The 24,254-nt window shown below is 32.2% G+C and overlaps 2 protein-coding genes across 2 annotated transcripts in view; both read right to left on the bottom strand.

Annotated features, from left to right (window-relative positions):
- Positions 1-24,254, bottom strand: part of LOC100142613 (forkhead box protein F1) — a 92,639-nt gene that overhangs the window by 51,241 nt on the left and 17,144 nt on the right. The window lies entirely within an intron of this gene.
- croc (crocodile) lies at positions 17,872-19,791 on the bottom strand. The gene has a single exon (XM_001812646.4). It carries the CDS (start codon positions 19,414-19,416, stop codon positions 18,388-18,390), a length of 1,029 nt encoding a protein of 342 aa, XP_001812698.1. The 5' UTR covers positions 19,417-19,791; the 3' UTR covers positions 17,872-18,387.

Genomic DNA, 24,254 nt, shown 5'->3' with positions numbered 1-24,254 from the left:
ATTGTGAACATTGGGGTATTGTACCGATTTAGATAAATATATAACGAGAACCCTGGAGTGTTTGATGACTGCTTGTTGAGACTGATACTAAAAAAATAATCCCACTTAAATATTGATATTATGGGTTAAAAACACGAAATGAAAGTTTGATGCAGGTAACTTACAATAAAAATAAATAGTACTAGATTTTTTCTACACCACTACTTTCAACAAAATGCTGCTACCAGTTGAGATATATCCAACACCCAAGAACAGAAATAACTGCCTCAAATAAAAGAATCGGATTAAATTTATCCGAGTGTTAATAGTTTAAATGCGACGTCTCGAGGGTAACACCAGTTTCGACGACGGCAAAGAGTTGACACCTCATACCATCAAAGCCGTAAAACCAGGAATTCGGGAATATCAAGTTAAATGAAAATTTTCCCCACTTAATGAGCAATTTGTTTACGAAATTTCTAAAAGTAGCGAACATCCAAGCCCAAAGGAATTTTATTTTGGAAATTGAGTGTTTAATGCCGCTTTAAATTTAAATAGGGGCCAATCCTTCCAACATTGAGATAGGTCAAAGTGTTTTAACTAAGAAAATAAACTTTCCTATTTTGATTTTCTACAGGGCGGGTATGAAAATATTTTCACAGCGACTAGCGCTGACCGATATATTTTGTTTGCCGATAGAGTGTGAAGGAAACGGAAGATTGCTCGCTCGAGAAACGGGAACGGAAATTGTATTTTTCCACCAAATTTTTGTGTCTGCGCTCAATGTGCACCCCGGCAAAAACTAGGCTCGATCGTGTGGAAAGTTTCCACGTTTGGGGAGATATTTATAGGACGGCGAAATTTAATATAAAATCGTGGCGAAATTACAACTCCATTCATTTCATATTTCAGACACGAAATGTTGTAGGTCGTTAACAGGCGAGATCATTGTAGTAGACAGCAATATGTAAATATATTGTATAGCGGGCGCAATTTAGTCTCAGTATTGTGTACTTTGGCCCAGAGCCGACACTAGAATACTGCATACTTTCATAATGCTGCATCTCTTCACTTTACGCCTCGACAGATTCCTTGCCTCATTTATCCACCGGCATTTCAGCCCTCTGTCACCCAAAACGCAAAAAGCAAGATCTAATCAAGTAATCATATATACAAGTTTTAAACTAAAAAAAATCTCATAGTTAATCTTTAAAAAAATGGTAATAAATTTGTTTAAATCCCAGTAAGTATCTTTCCTCGTTTAATGTAGTCTTAACTGAAACACTCTGTAGAATGTTAAAAAAAAATATGGAAATAGCTGCCTAATTAAAGCAGTTCTTAGAAGTATCTTCCAAAGATCATTTTAATTCTTGTGCTACTTTTATTATACCTACCCTGATATAAAAATGTTGATCAGAAAAAAATCTCCAAAGATCAATTTGTTAATGCAGGTTTTATCAGGAAAATCGTTATGATGAGCTTCAAACCACTACCTACTTCAAACTACATATTTTTAGTTAATTAATATTTATTGTATAGAACTCTAGAAAAATTCTGAACACATTTACATGAATAAACAATAAAATGAAGTATTAAGGAGCCAGTCCCAAGATTCGGAGATAGCGCAAAAGCAGTGTAAAAGTTTATAAGACAATGCTTCAATATTTCTGAATGTGGTTTTCACGACATAAAAGCATCTACGTTTCTAAAGTCACCTATTTTCGAATAAATCACCAAAATGTATTAGTTATTAAAGTTTTTTAATGTTTTTGTTAAAAAAAAATTAAGTTTTAACTTTTAAAATTGTTTCCTTTGAATATACCTTTATTTCTATTAGAATTACTATTACACTTCACAATTTATTAAAAGATTCTTTTTTCAAAATAGTATAGAAGGGTTAAATTTTAGGACAACAGCCTACTCGATTCTTTTTTTTCCGAAAAAAATATCAATATTTTTTATTTGACAAAAATCTTACAAATTTTACAAATTAGACCCCACAAACCTTATATCGACAAAAAGCTCATAAACAATGCCATGCAATGGTGCAATAAAATATAGGGTGTTGCATTTAAAAAAATCGAGTTATTGTAATTTGTAGTTCGTCATTTTCAGAAAATCGTAGTAGGCACTGGAATAACGACTCCGAGTTCGTTTTTATTGCAAAAGATGCGCTAAAGCTTAAGAAATCGACTGAAAAAAAGTTTATCTTAAATGGTTCTGAAGTTATAAATTTTTCTGTAGGTCTTTGCACGGCGCAATTTTCACACATAAATTGACATAAGTAAAAAACTATGACAGATAAGTCTATAAAACCAGGTAAGTTATATCGACAAGTCAAAATTTCAAAAATGTAACAAAAAATTGGGGATTCTATTGAAAAAACAGAACTTAGTTAGGTATTTTATTTTGGAACAGTCTGTATACAGATTAAAATATTTTTAGAATGTGTCTTATTGTAAGGCTTATTGTTTAAAAAAAATTAAAGAAATCAAATTGATGGCTTGCATAGAAAAAAGTTATGGAGCATACACGTACCCCTGGGTCCCCTGTATACCTGTTTGTACTCGGTCATTCTAAAAAATGTAAAATCTAATAAAAAAAAATTCTAATAAATTCTTGAGTATTAAGATTAATAATCGATTTAAATTGTCTCTCAACTCTAGAAGAAAATTTTTATTCTGTATCGAAAAAAATAAATACTTACTACATATATCCAGTATTTTAAAAAAATCTGTGAAAGAGTAGAACAACACAACAAATCTAATAAAAAAAAATTCTAATAAATTCTTGAGTATTAAGATTAATAATCGATTTAAAATTTGTCTCTCAACTGTAGAAGAAAATTTTTATACGTATCGAAAAAAATAAATACTTACTACATACATCTAGTATTTTAAAAAAATCTGTGAAACAGTAGAACAACATAACAATATTATTTTCTTGTTTAGCGAGTAAGTATAAGTATAAGTCTTATATTAGTTGGGACGTCTTTTACAAAACTTACGCTGACCTCCACATACAGAAAACTGTAAACGAAATTTCGAATTATGTTATATTTTGAATTTATAAAAAAATTTACTTTTAAACTTTGCTAATATCTACCACGATTAATATAAAAATAAAATAGTTAGAAAACTGCCAGAGAATAAGTATTCTAAGTACCTACCTATACCTTTTTATATCAAAGAAAAAATATAATATAAATTTTAAAAATATGAGCAAAATAATCAACTATCGGCCGGTTTATATAAAGCTTTGTTAAAATTTAATTCGTTATTAAAAGTTAACAACGCGAATGAACCAACCAAATTGCTTCAATTTGGTCACGTGATCAGTTAATCACGCATTTAATTGCGGATTAAATTAGTTACGTTTTTATAAACCTACTATGATAAACCTACGAGCATGTAAACAATTTGCCTCTTCTTAAATAGTGTGGCCGTGGTCTTAGTTAATACTGTATAACACAACCCTGTATATTATTTATTATATAAAACAAATACCTTTATAATTTATTGCTACAAAGTACTAAGTTTATACTTTGCCATTGAGAAAAATTCAAATTTTGATAACAAACCAGGTAAAAAAATCCTGAAAATTAATGAAAACGTTTCAATCAAATCAATTTGATTTTACAAAACATCCAGTTTTAACGACAAAATTAACAAAAAAGTGGAAAGAAAATAATCCATTGAGTAGCACACGAAAGTGAAGAATAAATTAGAAAACATTTTTCCAGAACTTTTACTAAAACATCTTGGCAACAATTTTCCATCATTTATTATATTCATTTATATTGTTATTATTTATTATATTATGTTATTTATTTATTATAATATAGATAATTTTGTTCTGTAGAATATGATAAATTACAAAAAATTCTAAAAGATTTTCTCTTTGAAATGTTCAACTACTTAAGTAGAGTATTTTATTCTCACATGGGAGAAAATATTAGGTAAGACATCATTGTCAAATTATCAAAAAGTTATTTGTTTAATAAGTAATTCAAATATTTATGCGCCTGAAGCGATCGAGAAACCACCTTTTCTCTTCTAAGGAACTAAATTATTTCACTTCCAAGTAGTCACTTCATGACATTGACTAGTCAAAAATCTTTTATATAATCAAGCCAAGAGTGTAACATTAATCAAATCAATCGAACTTTTCTAAAGAGTCGTCACTCAAGACTACTTGTATTTCCATCTATCTCGCTCTCTTTGAAATGTTAATGAACGAAATATTTCGCAACCAATTAATATTTACGCAAGTGTTAACTTTCAACCGTCGAAATCTCCAAAACGGCGGAATTGTGTCAAAGTCGGTCCTCGGGCGTAAAATACTGCAGCGAAAAAGCAACCCCTAGAAAATCTTGTTTATTCTTGACAAGTTAGTAATAATTCATTTAAGATCTCTTTATGTAAGTAAGCATAATCCAAGTGCATGGAGCGAGTAAAGGATTGTGAAAATGAATCGGAGAATCGGGCCCCGTTTGTTATGACAGCGCTTAAAGCTCTAGATGGAGCTCTTAATTAATGGGTTTCTTTGTTTGGTTTGAAAATAGCAAATGTATTGGCGGCCTGCGGCGAAGCGTCCGAGCGAACAAGCGCATCACACAGCCGCCCCACGCCGCCCCCAGGGCCATTCGCATACCTACATGATATGTTTTCCATCTATTTCGCATATGTGTGTGCATGCACTTGTATTATTTTTCGAGGAAACGAACGCTTTCAGTGCAATAACATTGCCATTTTTCATCGCTTTGGCTTAGACCCGAACGTTTTTATTCCAAACAATGAGAATAACTGAAAAATTCTGATACGATCGCGCAAAATTAACGCAGATTGGAATCGCTAGACAAACACTTCATTTTTCATTTCATGGACTAATCAAACTAAAAACAAAATAAATGGTTTTGTAATTAATTATGAATAACAATTAACTTACTGATTTACGGGCGCATTATATTTAAAATGTTTTTCTCTATTTTATGCTGAATATGCAATTTTACATTAATTGAATTTGTAAACTCGTAAAAGTTATAATTGTTTTGTAGGTAGTTGTATTAATTGTAATAAAAATTGAATAATCTCTCTCTTATTTTTTCTCATACAACAATCATCACAATAAGCTACCTGATTTACCTACTAGATTTATCAAAAAAGTACATTATAACATTGGAAGTAAGAAGAAATAAAAAATGCAGTTTGGAAAACATTGATATTCATTAGCTTTCAAAGTTTCTCGAAAGCTGTAAGTGGTAGGGAAAAGATATTTTTTAAAGATAGATAGTTTTACAAAAATAACAAAATTAATGAAGTTACGGTTAAAAATTTTCAAGGTATTATTACCCACTACTCCGGGTACTACCGGAAATCCACCAAAATCTCGACAAAAATCGGAAAAATTAAACCTTTTCAAATCGAACTTTTTGACGATTTGTTACCATTTTAAGTACTCTAGAAGGTTCTAAAGACCTAAAAAAGTTCAAAAAACTTTAATTCAGCCAGTGATTTTTTAGGCAAAAATTTTCAAAAATTCAAATGTAAAAAAAACATAAAATATAGAATTAACTGAAATAAATCGTTTTGTTCTAGGTTTTTTAGTTTTCAAATAATAATTTTTTTTAGCGAAAAACTGAAAATATAACTTTGTAAGTAGCGGTGCCATTGGCCGGAGAATATCCGAATTTTCCCAAGAAAATAGATAATTTTAAACAAATTCTAAGGCTTTTTTGGTTTTTGCTCAAGTCTTATAAAATACGAGAAAAACGCATTTTTTTAATTTATACATTTCTCACTTTTCAAGCGCCGATTACGGCGGAACTATTGGATCTAGCAATAATTGTCAAGTACCATTAGTACTTAGTAGAAATGGCATGAGATTAAAAGCAAAATTTCGAAGGAAAAATTACTATTTAAGCGCTGATTGCGGTAAAAGTTTTCGGTTTTTTTTTTTCGAAAAAATGCGAAAGTAAGAAGAAATAAATCAATGCACAAAACGTTTTTGGATTGAGTTTGGAAAACATTGATATTCTTAAGTTTTCAAATTTCAAGAACTATTAAGTAGTCACAGGAGAAAGATATTTTTTTAAGATAAATATTTACGACAGCTTTCCGAAAATAACAAAACTAATGAAGTTACGGCTAAAAATTTATTGCCCACCAGAATCTCCGGCCTCTGGGTACCGGAAATTGGCCAAAATCCCGACAAATATCGGAAAAATTAGATATTTTCAAATCGAACATAAAACTTTAATTCATTGAGTGTTTTTTTTAGGCAAAAATTTTTAAAAATGCAAATGTAAAAAAAAACGTAAAATTAGTAATTAACTAAAATTAACCATTTTGTTTTAAGATTTAGTTTTCAAGTTATGTATTTTGTTAGTGAAAAACTAAAAATATACTTTGTAAGCAGTAGTGCCGTTTGATAAAAGATAATTTTAAACAAATTTCTGAACCTTTTTGGTTTTTGTTCAAGTCTTATAATTTCAGAGACAAACGCATTTTTTAATTTATATATTTCTCACTTCTCAAGCGCCGATTACGGCGAAACTCTTGGAGTTAGCAATAATTGGCAAGTACCATTAGAAGAAATGGCACAGAATTAAAAGCAAAATTTCGAAAAAAAATCACTTTTTAAACGCTGATTAAAAATTTTCATTTTTTTGTTCGAAAAAATGCACCTTTTTTATGAAAGTAAGAGGAAATAAAACAATGCACAAAACGTTGTTGGATTGACTTTAGGCTTTCAAATTTCGAAAACTATTAAGCAGTTACAGGAAAAAGATATTTTTTTAAAAATGGATAGTTACAACAGCTTTCCGAAAATAACAAAACTAATGAAGTTACGGCTAAAAATTTATTACCCACCAGATTCTCCGGCCTCTAGGTACCGGAAATCGTCCAAAATCCCGACAAATATCGAAAAAATTAAATTTTTTCAAATCGAATCTGAAACTTTAATTCATCGAGTGATTTTTTTAAGCAAAAATTTTAAAAAATTCAAATGAAAGAAAACGTAAAATTAGAACCTTTCTAATCAGTGGTGCCGTTGAATAAAAGATAATTTTAAACAAATTTCTGAACCTTTTTCTGGTTTTTGTTCAAGTCCTATAGTTTAGGGGAAAACGCATCTTTTAATTCATACATTTCTCACTTCTCAAGCACCGATTACGGCGGAACAATTGGAGCTAGCAATAATTGTCAAGTACAATTAGTAGAAATGGCATGAAATTAAAAGCAAAATTTCAAAAAAAATCACTTTTTAAACGCTGATTACGGTAAAAGTTTTCGTTTTTTTGTTTCACTTAAGACAAAATTATTGGAAAAAATTCTCTTTTAGTGTACACCTATGAAAATAATCCGAAGAATCAATTGGTGTTGATTAATTCTAAAATTCATATCAGTTTTCAACTATTAATTAACACTAATAAAACGTTACCTATTTTTGCCCTGTTAGCAATTGTCTTAAAAACTAGATATTGTTGAAGAGATAGCTAATTTAAACCGCTTCCGAACGACCACGGTAATAATTCCGTAATTATTTCCCGATAAACATTCAGAGTACCGAAAACTGACCAAAATCTTGTAAAAAATTCATATCATACAATTTAAAATCGAACCATCTGAGACTTTCTTTCTTTTAAGTGGATCACAATTAATAGTACGTATAGATAGCAAAAAATATTATTTCGAGGCAAAATAACGGGCTAATTTCGAAATCTAGGCTACATATTGTGGGTATTTGATTGAAAAATTGTTATATCTCCCTTCCGTGAGCTTTTTGAAGCTCGTCGCTTTTTGCAGACATCAGAAAACACTCTCCCCTTCACATGAGCCCCTCAACCCTTGAGTTTCTTGCAGACGGCGTTTCCACAGCAACCTTTTGAATTTGGTATGGAATTGTCTGGCGTTATATCTCGTTTTTTTCCGGTATATTTCCAGTCTACGTAACTAAATAACTGTAAATAAATCGTAATAGCTGTGCGATAATTTAATTATGCATGTATGCGAGAAACAATAACAAAACTGTATAATGGAATTAATTAACAGGTGCCTGCATCTGCGTATTTGTTCGCGTATTTTCCTGCTGGAAATTGTTTCATGAGCTTTATAAATGGATATGCAAAATGCACTGTTTGTGGAAGAAATTCGCTGAAAAGGGGAGAATAGTTTTAGCGGAATTTTGTGTTTTTCGTCACAGTTTTCCCTAGTTGATATTAACGTGTGTTAAAGCAATAAAGTTCCATCAGGTGGCAAGGCCGCGACAATATCAATTTGTCAGAATGTAGGCATTAGCATAAGTAGATTGTCATCACAAATTATAATGAAATTGGTTTTCGGTGTCGCTCCAACCCCCGTCACCTCGTGGTTATTAACGCTGGGGTAACGGTGGTAATAGTCGGTGCAGCTAGAGGCGTGGTGGATTTTATTATGTTGACGTTGGCCCTAACTAAAGTGCTCGGCAAATATGCGTTTCCTATTAACTTCTCCCTCAAAGCCGCGCCTCTGAATGATATTGGTTTATTTTTGGGGTTGCAATTCGCGTTTTCACACCCCTTGGTAAACAGAGGATTTTTGCGAAAATAAGTCCGACACTGACTTATTCCATTTACCGACGTTGCAACTGACTTCAAAGCGATTGTTGTTTATACGGAGATTGAAAATTAATTTTGTTTAGAAGCTAGGAGAGGAACTGACAATTAAAAATTATGCCGGATTTCAGAGCTTGTTCCAGGAAGAGGGCACGTGGACTTTTGTATATCCTTGTATAAATCACAGCCTGACGTTTATATACTAAATGCTAAAATTACTTAAAATATGAGCGACTTGATCTTGACGGAACATCTTATGCAAAAGATTAAAATAATGGGGTTTTGGAACCAAATTTTCTACTCCCGCCAAACTTTTACAATGCTGAAGTGTTTATTTTGACCGACGGAAAACATGAATTGGAACACTGAAATTCGTTTATTTGGAAAAGTTTTGTTCTTTTCTTATAAAACACACCATCTATCTGATTCTATCATTTTTTTAACATTGCTTGATTGAAAAAATACAAATACTATCAAAAGTTACAACAAGTAACGGATTTTTCGCTAAACTACCTGTTTCCCCACTCACTTGCTCAGAAAAACCTCTCAAGCATTTTCGGCATAGTTGAGAAAAATTGGTTTCTCAATAATTGATTTTTAAAGATGTGACCTTTACCAGAGGGAAATATTAAAAAAGGATTGTCTATAAAAGCTCGCACTTATTAGTTTTCGAATCGAGCATTTATGGGTTTCTCAGGTTTCTGCTTTAATATTGGTTTTGAAAGAATACGAAATGCCTCGGAATTGATAAATTGTTATTTAAGTAAAATCGTTTGGAGAATTCTCTTGCGCAAAATGTTTTCAAGCTCCAATTTTTTACTTGCTTCTTTCGTAGTTCTGAAGTCTTCAGCATTTTAGTTCTTAACTTTTGTTATCTCTCATATTTTCAGTCTTTGTCAAAATTTTCCAATAGATTTTAAACTTTTTAGTTCTAGTCTTTTTCAGTTTTTTTTCTTTGTCTCTTAATATTTCAGTCTTTCGCCCTCTCAGTTTCAAATTTTCGGTACTGTAGTTTTGTAATTACTCAGTTTCACAGTATTAGTGTCTAGTTTCTTAGTTCTTAGGTCTCCAACTTTAAAGTTCCCATGGTTGATCGTTTCAGGTCTACTGCTTTCCAGTTTTTCATTCATTGACTCTCTTACATTTAGTTTTTTAATTACTCTGATACAAATATTCCAAGTATCAGTAAAAAAATCAGAATCAGTGACTAGAAAAAGTGGTTGGAAAACATACATTTATTGCTGAAAATACATTTTGAAAAGTGTCCGATAGAATTCAAAGAAATTGCAAGAAATTTTTGCCGGAATGTAACCAGCTACGGAAGTTTTGTGTCACACACTTGACACAAATGTCTAGAGAGAAATTCCGGATGTAAACGTACCATTAGTTTTTCAGTATAGGTATCAGTCTCCTAGGTGCTTAGTTTTCAGGTCTTTAGCTTTTTAGTTCTTAAATTTCTTAGTCTTTCATTCTTTCAGTAGTTTAAAGTCTTTCGTCTTTTAGTTTTTCATTAGTTTCTCAATGTTTCAGTCTCCCAGTCACTCCGATGTGTTTTAGTTTTTTAATTACTCAGTTTTTCAGTCTCTTAGATTCTCAGAATTTTAGTCTTCCAATTTCTCAGTTTTTAGGTCTTCAGTTTTTCAGTTCTTAATTTTCTTAGTCTATTATTCTTTCTATCTTTGAGTCAAAGCTAAATAAGTTAATTATAATTTATTAATTTTCCTATTTTTTCTATCGATTTTCAGTTCTCCAGTAAGTATTTGAGTCTCTTAACTTATCAGTTTTTAGTTTCTCATTGTTGTTTTCATTTTTCTGTGTTTTAGTTAATTATTCAGTTTTTCATTTAACTTTCTTAGTCTCTTATCGTTATAATCTTCTTGTCTTAGCTCTAAAGAATGTTATTTCACAAAATTTCCCACTTTTCAGTTCTATCGTTTTTTAAGTTTCCAGTATTTAAGTCTGTTAGTTTCTCAGTTTTCAGTTTACCGAGTTACTATCATTAGTCTGTATTTTAGTTATTTAATTTTTTAAATACTCAGTATTTCAGTCTTCCGGTTTCTCAGTTCTTAATTTTCTTAAGCTTTCATCTTTTCAGTCTGGTTTATCATTTTCCAGTTTTTTATTCTATGAGTCTCTTTAATTTCTCAGTGCTTTAGTCTCCCAGTGTTTCTTTTCTATAAGTTTCAATTTTTTAATTAATCAGTTTTTCATTCTCTCAGTTTCTTAGTATAAACATCAGTCTTCTCGTTTTTTTAGTTTTTAATTCTTCAGCTTAACTTTCTAATTCTTAGGCTCTCATCCTCGCCAGTCATTCTGCCTTAGGTAGTTACAGAGAATGATAATTTTTTAAATTCGTTAGTTTTTACACTTGTCAGTTCTATCTGTTTGAGACTCTAAGTTTCTCAGTGTTTCATGTTCTGAGTGATTCTTTCCTTTCTCCGTGTTTTAGTTTTTTAAATACTTTGTCTTTCAGACTCTTATAGTGTTTCAGTGTTACACTCTTTCAGGCTTTCTGTCTGAGTTCCTCAGTCTTCAAATTTTCTGTCCTTTAGTTTTCTAATGACGCAGTTTTTCAGTCTCATAGTTTCTTAATTCTTGAGTCTTCAATTTTCAGTTCATAACTTTCTTAGTCTATACGGTATCAGGCATTCAGATATCCAAGATTTTTCAGTTCACAAGTCTATCGTTTTTCAGTTTTCTTTTTTTGTCATAATAAGCTATAAAAAATCGTCTGAAGAATTCGACTGAGTAAACTGTTTTCCTCTAGGATCTTTAGTTTTCAAATTTTAACTTTTTCACCTTAAAAAAATTGAAAGATTAAAAAGACTTCCCTATAGTTAAGAGTATATAACTTCAATGAACTCCATAGCTTTACAGTTTTTTGCTTTTACGATAGAAAACCTAAGAAGTTCCGTTTGTTGGATTGTTGGATATCCACTCCGAGTAAATGCCAAGCCAAAATTTTGAAGAAAGTATTTACAAAATTCGACCACTTTGAAATAGGGCAAATACTCGATAAAATACCAAGAACCTTTCAGGTAGCGTTGAAAAATAAAATAATTTTATTCATATTTTCGGAAAATTATAAAAACGATCGATAATTTAAATGTCCAAGGAAGGAAGCAAGCAGAGCGTGTCCATAGAAAAATGTTATAGAAAAGGACTATTTGGGTAAAAATAAGTGTGCACATGCATTTTTAATGTATTTAGACAATGAAGGAATAAAAACGTGAAACGGCGGGCTCGTGACGAAACTGATCAACAATAAAATTGGCGAATCCTATTAATAAAATAATTCGCATTCTTGTCCGTCTCCGAATGTCTGAATTTATGATTGCTGTGTAACTTTTACAGGGTGTAACAATCATAAAACCACAAATTTAATGTGTAGATTAGTTTAGATTCAAACACTATTAAAAGACGGTGTGTCTAGATTGTTTATAGAATTTTATGATTTGTTTTAGAAAGAGTAAGTGTGTGAAACCTCACACGACGCAGCGTGTACGCGAGGAAAAGTAAATATGTGAACCAATATTTACACTATGGCCACAATAAAATTACAGCAGCTCGTCGGATTTATAATCCATCAACGAATCCTACGCCCGCGTCTGCTCATCAATAATTAGTTAATCACGTCGGGAATTTTTCCTTTTCTTTCGCGTCCCGTACGTGTTTAGACAGCGACACGAAAATAATTTTCCCTCCTCAAAAATGAATAAACATATTGGAAAATCTCCAGAGCGAGCCGCTCTGAATCAAATATTTTATTTATTCAAGACGCGCGCGTAATCTGCCCTCAAAGACTTCAAAAGTAATGATTATTAGTAATTGATTTATCTTCGAAAATTTTATTTGTTATGAAAATAAGCTAATTTTAGAGCAAAGCTCCCGTTTTTCTCTGAATCATTTTCAGTGAACTGGGTGCGAAGAGATGTGACCGAGTTTAGTGTAAACACCAGCCAGGTCTGGTTAGTTTCGTCGTCAACTTTAAACATTCCTTGGGCTGCAGCCGCGAATTTCTTAAAATTACCAAGAAGCTCGCAAATTGCATATTTCATACTCAGCAAGTGTGAGAAAAATAAGCGATCGGATTTATTTTGCTTGCCAGAAATTAAACCGGGAACTTGCGGTAATGAAAGGATTATGACAAAAGTGACGGCGAAAATTGAGTTTGACGAAGATGAATAACCGGCAAGTGTCAAAAAAGATCGGCTCGAAAATGAACAAATAAATCGGGTTCTTGCTACACTTTGAGATCTGGATTAAAAAAAAACTATTGCAACTATTCCAAATACCTACTGAAAAAGTTTAAATTACCGCAAATTTTAAATAACTTGGGTAAATCATTTATCTTTGTATGATGGGAGATAATTAAGAAAAAAAAATTTTAATTATATTTAAAACACATTAAACGTACAGTCGAACAAAGTGAAAATGACGCCTCAATAATCCAGCGCCAAATTTCGCAAGCGGGCGAAATTATCTGATTTCAAACTAGACGTAGTTTCAAGATAAGTTCCGAGCCAGTTTACAAAAACCGAAATTAAAATTTAATTCAGAAGGAATTAGATTTGAATGTCAAACTATTGACATTAAACATAAAAAAATGCTGATTTGTCATTGTTGTTACTTTTTTTATTAAAAAATTTACATTTTCATTTAACTTGACGTTTAACAAATCAGAATAAATGGCAATTTAATTCAAATTAATTTACCTACTAAAAAACGTTTGAGTTGTTACTAAATAAAGGTAAATAAATCTGAACTATTTAGTAACAATTACTTTTGAATTAAAGCATTTTAAAAATTTCAAAAAATAAAATTAGGTATTAGCTGTTTCAAAACTATAAAAACGTCAACGTCGCATTTTCTTTCAAAATTAGCTGTTATAAATTATTTATGCACTTCAAAAAAATTGTATCAATTGTAGCTATTGTTATCAATCTTATTTAATAAAATATATTGGTAAAATGCGACGCTGGCGTCTTTATAGTTTTGAAAGAGATAATAAGTTGATAATTTTTTATAAGTCGCTTAAAATATATAATTATTCCACATAAAATCAAATTAAAAATAAAGATAATATTATTAACATTATGTTACTTAAGTTAATTTTGAAAAATCAGTTTATCATAAAAAAAATATTACATCAATAATAAGAAATTTGTTTTTTGTCAATTTTATTTTATTAATGCATATTTTTTTGAGAAATGTTTTTGTTAAAATGCTTACTATGTAAAAAACTAAAGATTATCATTTAATTTAAATAGATCTATTGCAATAATCAAAAAATAAATTTTGCTCCTAGTTCAGTTAAATAAATAATTTTGTTTCGTTTTTAATGACAATTACGAAACTAAAAAAAAACTTAGAGCCGACTTATAGAACAAAAATTATATTAATTAGTTAATAGTGATTGTTTTTTTGTCAGTGTCATTATTAATGCATATTTTTTTAAAGAAATAGTTTGTTAAATTTTATTTTATTAAAAAACTCAACATTTTTATTTAATTAACTAAACGTCCATTAATGCAAAATAAGTGACAACTTAATTAGAATTTGTTTAGTTCTAAATTAAATTTTCATTTCGCTTTTTGTAAACCGGCTCCTAACGAAATTTATTTCGAAAGTACGTCGAGTTTGCAATCAGATAATAATTTACGATCCTGCCTGCTTATTGAGTTTATTAGTTTGTTGAGGCGTCATTTTTATTTTGTTTGACTGTGCCTATCTAACAATTTTTAACTTTTGCTGGAATGATCTTTTGACAAACTTAAATACCTACAAGTATACACATACCTAACTGAGTTTATTAGGTACTATTTTTTTGTGAAAATGTAGTGGATGAATAAACCCTGCTCCCTGTTTTCTTTGGCTTACAATATTTTTTACTAAAGTATTACTACGTATCTCGTTTAAGAAATCAAGAATCTTTATAATTTCTAGCTGTTTTTATTTTCTCTTTACACGACAAAATAAGATACATGAATAAATCAAAACCCATTAGAAAAGCGTACAATAGTGACCGTGAATATCTAGCACGTGCAGACAATAAATTTATTGTCTCATTTTTGACACCACACGAGACGTATTGTTCAACTGTTTCGTCATAAATAAATCCCGGCTGAAAATTTTCAGAAACATTGACCTGTAGCTACAATTCTAAAAAAATACAGGGTTTGGAAATATATTTGTAATTGCTTCACTTTACAGAAAATACTTTGTAATAAATTTCAGTTGTGTGAATTTCATTAATAGGTAAACTTTGATACTTTGATGTAAAGTAAATTTTAAACTCTTGTCCGTCAAATCGTAAATTAATCAAAACAAAATTCCAGTTTTTGACGTCATTATCGAGGCGTTATCACCTCTCAAGTGGTGTTTATTCTCACAACATTTTCGATAACAAACAGGTTTCTTGGTGCAAAATGTAATTGTTGCGTATTAAAGCAGAAATACCATAATAAAATTCATGAAATCTTTATTAAGTAAAGTTATTCCCATTCTATAACAGAAAATTTAAAATTGTAATTACGAAGTCGGAAGCTCGTTTTTCCTCCGGCTGGTTGAGCTGAAATCCGGGCCGCTGCTTCAGAAATAAGGCGAGGCGGAATCGTTGATAAAATAGCTATCTTTCTTAAAGACTCCCGCTGTAATGTTCGGATAATACAATGCATATTATACAAAACATAATATTATTGTTTCTTAAAACCTTAAACTCCGTCTGTGCTATTTCCCTGATTTTACTTTTTAATAGGTTATTGATAACCGAGATTTCGCGTTCTCTGCCGCTGCGATTGCCAATCAAAATGCTTTTACAACAAATAGATAATTTCATTTTCCATACCAGTTTTTATCAAAGGGCCCAAAGTCTTAGAAATATTTTTACACATAGCCCAGGGTTTATTTAAATAAAAACCCACGGGTTCGGCCTGAACGGGATTTAGCACCCCTTTCTTTAAAAATTCCGCATAAATGTTATTTAATTTGAATATAATTTTTTTTCTAAAATATGGTTCAGTTTTAGCTTTTTTCGGAAAACATTTATTTATTCGTTTAGTTTTGGCTAATGTCATTGCACTGCTCGTCGCAGTCCATTACAATTTTTTATGCATAAATTCCTTGGTCCCAAATTGCAATGGGGTTTATTGTAACAGTAAAGATAAAAAAAACGAAAAAAAAATCAAAAAATGTTATACTTGAAAAATGATCACATTTTTATATTAGGTAGGAACTTTATTCATTATTTGCGTTCATCATTTAGTTATTTTCAAACAGAACAAGACTAGATAAGATGTTTAAAATTTATTTTATTCAATTAAATTTACAAATTCCAACACATTAATTTGAAGAGTTATCAATAACTTGTTATGTTAATTGTATACTACAAGTAAATGTCCAGCTTAAAAAAAGTTGTATTATACACGACAATAAAAATTGTTTACCTACTCATGAAATAAGTCCACTCGTTATTTCGTCACTCTTGAAGTAAACCTCTTCACTCGTAGATAAATAATTTCTTTAGCGTTTTGTATTTATCACAAATAATTATTAGCCACTATAAGAAAACTAAAAATTCGCTTATGGTAGAGCGTGCAAGACTTTCAAATAGTTGAGATTATTAATCTCCCATTAACAAACGAGTTGATTACAACATTTTTTTCGTTGCCTGAAATTATTACGAGTAGGTACATTTCATTTTTTTCACTGCATTATTTTTAGCTTCAGTTTCAATTTTGACATCTGTTATTAAATTAAAAAAAAAATGGTGGAAACTCGGTAATAATAAGTTTGGGTTATTCAAAAGTTATAAATTGTAATGTGTGAGACTTAATTGTTGCTTTTTCTTAATATCGGCAGTGTTTTCTGTAAATTATGTCCAAGAACGGGTCGCCAGGAGTCACAGTAACTATACCTCACCAAACAATTATAGGTGTAATTTATACACATTTGTTGACTTGAAACATGTAGATGATAAATATTAATGCGTTTTTCTAAACTCAGAAGCCCCATAAGACAGGAATTAGATTTCTAAACCTTAAGGGCCCGTTTACAGAAAGCGAAATTAGAATTTATTTCAGAATTAAACTAGTTCGAATTAAAATTTGATTGCAATTAAAATGTTCTATAAAGCGTTTCTTTATAAAAAATTGTGTATCAATGACGTCCATAAGTACATCATTTATATCATTCATTAATGTTGATAAACGGAAAAGTGATTTAAAATTTATTTTAAACTTCAGTATGAAGTGCATACAGTCGCAGCACATAAAAACTAAGACACTGACTTTTGTCATCTTATATGATATTGGTTGGTATTTCAAAAGTAAAGATGTGCAGATAATGATATTTTTTTAAAGAATAAATATTCCTTTGCAATTACGATACGGGCAAGCATTTGAATATTGAATTTGCAACAAGAACAAAAAAAATAAAAATTAAGTTTCGGATTTGTCACAGTGTTTGAGTAATTTTTAACGGTTGTAACAGTATATATCTATACCTATCTAAGTTAGATAGTTTAAAATATAGTTAGATTAAAATAAAAACAACTTCTTAAATAATTTACTCCTGTAATTGGTAGAATTGTAAAAATCCTGCAAAGCTTTTAGTTACTTTTTGCTTTATAACTTTTTAGTTACTTATATCTACATACTTATACTTACCGTTTCTTAATCTCATTTTTATTCTCATTGGTCAATTAATAAGTACATACTTTCAAACCACTCTGTAGGTAAAATTACATACTTGCAAGTAAGGTACAAGTAGGTACCTACATTTTTTAATTAAATAGGTAGAACTATTGAAAATTTCTTGTAACATTGATTTTTTACAAAATTATCCTTCCCTCATAAAAAATACCTCTTACAGCAAATAAATTTTCACTTAAAGGAATAGTAATATTTTTTAAAAAAGAACATCTAAAATAATTCAAACAAAAAATAATTGTGTAGATTCAAATAGATATGAACCAAAACTCTTGTGTATCTGTTAGAAATTAAAGTTTTATTTTGACTAATTATTGTAAATGTTAACAATACGAGTAATTATAACAAACAAATAAATCTAGAAAAGCATACAAATATGATAAGGTCTTTTGTTGTTCGTACACGTGCTTGTAACAATTTTTTTTTGCGTAGTAAACCGTGTGAGGAAACTAATCAGCAAATATTACGTGCTTACCAAAGCTAAAATTTAATGGTTTTTCGTGCGCTAGTTAGGCAGTTTCTACAGATACGTTTTGAGATCTCGTCCAATACAGGTTTGGCTAAAGTCTTTAAAAATAAAACTCCAAGTTAGGTAATGTCCACAATGGTGTGATTTATTTCTTTAAAGTCAATAAATAATATACATACGTGCTTTCAACACATACAGTGGGTAATAATACATCTACATTATTTTACAAATAAATATGTACACCGGACACGTAAGGTAATTACTTTCTATAAAGTTGATAACCGATAAATGCCGCAAATTCATCGGGGAATGGTTAAAATCTTTATAGGAACCTATGAGTATAATACAAAAAAAGAAACACCATTCCTAATAATAAAAAAATATAAATTTTCGAAAAAACGAAATTACACTATCAACATATCACATAAATAAAACCAGCTGCCGTTGGAACGAAACAAAGCCAAACGATTTCGAATGAAAAAAAATTACAGACCTGTAGGAAAGTGAAAAATCGTCTCACTAAACCTCTCCTACACCTCTATAATTTCCACCATGCACTACTGGAATTCCTTGGAGGCCGGAATCGCACAAAACCTTCAAACATCAGTCTTGATATTGAGATGATACGCGTACCCTCAGTATTTCTGTCCCACACAGTCCTGTTGGTAGTAAGCCGCCGCCGTTCTATAATTAGGCGGACTTGGCGAGACCCCGGAGTGCCTAAACCCCGCCAATTGACAGCTGGGCGCCGCACTGCTGTCGAAAATCATATCCCTGTAGCCGGACTCCGGGGACGTTTCCGGGCTGTACCAGGGGCTGTACCTCGGCGCGGCCTCGTCCCCGATGTACTGCTGCGGAGTGGCACTGGGGCAGTAGTACATCCCTCCGGAGGTGTGCAGGCGCCCGGAGTTGCCGTAGGCGTGCTGCTCCCGCGTCGTCATCAGCGAGTCGACGGTGAAGGCCGCCGCCGAGTCCATCGCCATGGCCTCGCTGATGACGTGCTCCTGGTGCACGATGACCGACTTGACGTCGTTGTACTTGCACTGGGTGAGCTCCGCGGGCTCGCGCTTGGGCTTGCACTCGAGCTTTTTCGCCTCCTCCAGCGGTTTTTCGTCGCGCTTGGCGGTGACGTTGGAGTCGAGCTGTTGGCGCTTGATGGCTTCCTCCTTCTCGCGGAGGGCGTCCTTCTTCTTGAAGCGCCGCCGGCGGCGCAGGTACGAGCCGTTGTCGAACATGTTGTAGGAGTCTGGGTCAAGGGTCCAGTAGCTCCCTTTTCCCGGCTTTTTGTCGTCCCGTGGGACTTTGACGAAACATTCGTTCAGGCTGAGGTTGTGACGGATTGAGTTCTGCCAGCCTTGTTTGTTCTCGCGGTAGTAGGGAAAGCGCTCCATTATGAACTGGTAGATGCCGTTGAGGGTGATTTTCTTGTCGGGGGCGTTCTGGATGGCCATGGCGATGAGCGCGATGTAGGAATACGGCGGTTTGACCATGTCCTTGGCGGTGGATAATTGGTGTTGTTGGTGGTGCCATGCGGCGTAGCCATAACGGGAGTACTGCTCGTAGGCGTAGGGGTTCGCGGTGGCGGTCACCGCGGCGGCGGCGGTGCTATAGCCGCCCCCGGGCCGGTAGTAGGCATTCTGATGTTCGGTGAAAATCGTATGCATGTTTACACGCAAAAACAACAAACAAGACAAAAGGCCGAGAGTTTTCTAAAACGAAAACAGTCTTGTTATTTCAACAGTATAGTGCGTTTTGTGTTTTCATTCCAATCAATCTTCCGAAAACAAGTTTGCGTTCACTTAATATTATGATACACAACATGGGGCAGTTTACACAAAGATTAAGTAAAAACAGAGTATGTTGCTTCTTGCCGAGACACGATGTTACTAGTGAAAACAGTTGGGGTGCTAGAGAATTAGCGATGGGCGTGCGCAGGTGGGAGGGGGCGCCCCGCCCCCGGCGCCGCGGCCAATCGCACCGAAGGCCACGCCCCAAATCGATGCGGCTTCCATTGCGGCACGCCCCCGTCGATTTTTTTGGCGAAGAACGTGGGAAAGCCGAAAGAGCACCCTCGGAGTCGGAATTTAATGTCAACATACCCCTGAAAATTGGCACGGGATAGCCTCAAGTTTATTTTTGTGTTGGATGAACACAAACATAATGCATTGGCGGTGTTGTGTACCTTGGCGGATGGGGCGCCAGAGGACGGACGCGCGCCAGAGAAAACAATGTTGACGGCATTCATATAAACCACCGCGAACTTACCAGTTCAGTTCGCGAGCTGGAGGGAAGCTTTTGCATGGTTGTGGTGTGAAGAGGTTATGGGCGGGATGGGCCGGTGCATGGTGATGTGATGCTGTGCGTGGTGGGCGAGAGGGCACAAGGCAGGTATTCGCATGTGTGTGTCGGTGTGGGACGAACGAGCTTTATTTTACACCAAAACTTGTCTATTTTTTCGGGGTGCGAGCCAAAAAATGCGGCGCCCAAACGTCATATCCGTCAATAAAAATCACACAGAAATGGGATTGGCTCAAGAGAAATTCTCGTATTAAAAAAAATGGATACACTATGATGTCAGTTTAAATAAACATAACAGAAGGTGCAAACAATTTTGGCAAAATTAGAAGAATATAACAAAAGTTACATTACGTTTTCAGAAATAAAAACCATTTTACTGAAAGAATAGCACGTAATATGTACCTAGTGCATATATTGACATATTTGCAACAGCAAAGTTATTAAGTACAACTCATAGAGTTAAAAAAAGTAATGATTTAGTCTTTCAATAGAAGAATTAGGTATAACTATGTAAGCGTTAATGATCTAATCACCCGGACTTACCCTGTTTTAAAAAAAGCTGCATTATACCTACACAGTGACATTAAAAAAAGTTTCATATAAGACAACAATTTTCAAGGAACGACAAGTTCAAAAAATGAGTGCCAAAAAGTTATACCTATTTTGAAAATGAGTGTCTTAAAGTCATACAAAGCAAGTTTTTTTAAGTTGTTTTTTGCCTATTAGTGACGTCTTTAAACGAAAATTTAGGGATATTTTTGATGGTTGGTACCACCCCACTTTTTGCAAAGCAAATGTCATCCAGCCGGAGCCGCCCTCTGGGTTACACTGATATTTAACTTCGGTCAGCAAAAAAACAAGTATAAAACACTTCCTGTTCTTCACCTATTCTTCCCACGGCCCTTGATGACGAGACCTACTATAATTCAATTGTAATCTCAAATTAATACCTATACCTAATAAGTAATAAGCGAGTTTGCAATGTTATTTTTGTGCCTATAAAGACCTAAACCTCTAGACAAATAATTTATTTAACAAAAACTTAAAAAAACTTGTAGACAAAAAAATGTTAGACTTTGAAAAAATATAAAAATAAACAACAAATAATAAAAATTAAAATAGTATACTGCAGATTGCTTAAAAAACATAAAATTCGTGTACCATGACAGAAGTTTAGGTAAATGCTTATCTACTACTAAAATGTGAGCTAGATTTTTTTTGAATAAATAGGTATTATACAGGATGCTTCAAAAGTTAAGCATAAAAATAAAGTCAGATTTTTTTTAAGCAACTTAATTTTGATATATTTTTTTATTTATTTTCCTTAGCAACCGTATTAGTTCTTGCTACTTTGTTTTCTCTGATGTCGAATCTAATTTATTTTAGAATTATGTAGGTATACTTTTTTCGACAAACTTTAATAGCTTGTATGTATGACTCTGTGTAGGTGTGAACCTACAACTAGAAGAAAAACAAATCAATACAAGTTACAAAACCATTATCAACCGTCTGTTCAAATTTTCTTTTTATTAATAATTATTTACTAATTAGTTAATTAGAAAAAATAATATTGTAGCTGCTTAGCTTTTTCGCATACGTTTGACTTAATTTTCTTTCAATAAATTTCTGTTTTTATAAAATAATAATTTAACCCAGATTATGATTTTTTAAAAGTTTTATCGCCTGGCATTACCTAGAAGTTTATGGAATTAGAAACTAGTACAATAATTGTGTGAAGATACTATAATTATTTGTGAATTTTTTTGGAACTACTTTCATTTTTTTTGGAATGGAAGGATTTCTCCACTTATCGTAAAGAAAGAAGTAACTGCTATTTTTGGTGTTTCAAAACTTCACTTTACAATCCATTTTAATTTTCCAGGGTAATATTCAAGAACATAGTAACTTTTTTCAATTTTTTTTTCAAAATTAGAATTGTTACCTAATTTAGAATTCATTTGAATAGTACAAGTAATTACAATGAATATTAGAATTACTAAAATGTTAATGTTATTTTTAGAAGTAGAGTTAACTGTAGAAACCGGTTTTTATAATTACCTATAATTTAATGATTAATAAATTAATAGTCCAAAAAAATATTTAGTAAGACCTTTTTCATCATTTCCAATGGTAAATTTTTCTTATGAAACAACGTTTCAATAATAATTAATAACAAAATCATTTTTAAAAAAAATTCAATACCTACTGGTAATTTTTTTCCAACTTCAAACCATTGTCATTGTCAGCATAGTCATTGTAACCTAGAGAATGACTTCAGTAGTCCCAATATTGAAAAAGAAGCGATTGGGGGCTTCCCCACAAAGATACTATTGAAGATCACCCTGCGTTTTCTTCAAATGCAGAGAAAAAGGTTGTTTGGAGTACAAAAATCTTAAATTTTTGGGATTTACGGTTTCATTTTTACAAAAATTTAAGTATTTTTCTCCAAAATAAAGCTAATTTTTCGAAAAATCCACAATGATCTACAATAAATTACAATAAATACCGAAATTTTTAGCGTGCATTTGAAGAAAACGTAATTGTAGTGCAATGTATCTTTGTGAAGAAGCCCTGAATCTTTTTTTTTCAATGCCTATTTGGACTACTAATGTGATTCTCTACAGTGTTCTGAACTCAAAATGCGCCAATTTCAAATTTTATAAAGTCTTGTTTAAAATATTCTAAATAAAATAATAATGTGTGACCATTAATTAATTTGTGGTTATACCTAATACTTACATTCTGTACACAGAAAATTAAGAACAACATTTTAACTAAATTATAGCAAACAATGATTCTGAAAGAAAGCAAATAAAAGGGGTAGGAACCTACCACATAAATTGCTCACAGTGTAGTAAAAGCGGTGCCAGCTTTCCGTATTTCCTAAACGGATTATAACAAAATGCTTTTCATGCTTGCCTTCCGACTCATATTCTTTTGAATGCACTGTCAGTTCCGGGAAAACTCTTTGACGTACGGACTTTCCGTCATTACCACGTGTTTGGAAAGATAAGAAGCTTACGCCACTCTAGACATGCCAAAGTCTAAACATTCCCACGCAATCCATTTAGAAGTCATCTGCACGAAGATTTCGTACGAAAAGCCAAAACTTAACTTTCACACAAAGCCGTTCCAAGCAAGTGAAAGAAAAAATAAAAAAATAATTTACGCGAGTTGGGGTTTATTTATTTTCAGGATTTTATTTGCCACTAATATGTTGTATTTGGGCGAAAATAACCAATAAATTATTAATTAAATTTTTCAGTACATATTTATTAATTTCGCACCGGATTAACATTAGCGCTAAATCACGGCCCACTAATTAAATGAAAATATATTTTCTGCAAATATTGTGCTATAAACTAGAATAACAAAAAATAATTTGCTCCTATTATGGTGTGTGTTGTATAATTGTCAATGCGATTATAATAAAATGCAAAATCCTCGACGGGAATTTTCAGTCACACAGAAGATATGTGGCTTCCGCAAACTGTAATAACAAAAGAAATATTCAACAGCCGGGGGATGAAGATCAAGGAACGAAAAGAAGGGAAAAAGTTAATCCAAAGCTTCCTAAAGCGGCTACCGACAAAAGCACAGACACGGACTGCATACGTTAACATATGATCATCATATATTTCCCAACAAAATTAAAACATTTTGATGAGACCGTATAATTTTCAAAGCTTTGATTTTTGTGTAAACAAGAGTATAAATCAAACTTCAAAAAAAATAATTTAATTTTTTCCAGGATTAGCGTTTTTATATTTTGCATTTAAAAAAGGTGATACAACATAAATATTTGCTTTTACTTTGTACGAAAAATCCAATCGATACGAACATAATAATGTTACTTAAGCCAGACCGATCCCCTTTTCCAAATAAATAGAATCAAAAATGATATATTTACATTAAGTGCTGTTGTATTTAGATAAGTGAAATTGTGGGTGAAGCCACCATTTGTGCCATCTCTAACTGACGTTTGTGCGTTGACTGGTTCAGTTTGTTTCCTCTTTCTTCAACAAATACACAAACTGTCGAGCGATTGGTAGCATTATCATATTTGTTTCTAAAACAATTTCGAATTTACAGCGAAACAAACAGCATTTTCATTCCAAACATCTTCAATTTGTTTTATGTTTCTTTTTGTGAGACAAAACGATTTTTGGCATTTTAGTGCTTCATGTCCGGATATCCCGCTGGC

This window comes from Tribolium castaneum, chromosome 1, assembly GCF_031307605.1.
Source record: "Tribolium castaneum strain GA2 chromosome 1, icTriCast1.1, whole genome shotgun sequence".
In the NCBI taxonomy this organism is placed as follows: domain Eukaryota; kingdom Metazoa; phylum Arthropoda; class Insecta; order Coleoptera; family Tenebrionidae; genus Tribolium; species Tribolium castaneum.
Note: the sequence above shows the minus strand (reverse complement) of the source record. Positions and strands in the feature narration are given on the sequence as shown.

Coding starts and splice junctions, on each gene's coding strand:
- croc (XM_001812646.4), bottom strand. CDS start 19,416: ATGCATACGATTTTCACCGAACATCAGAATGCCTACTACCGGCCCGGG.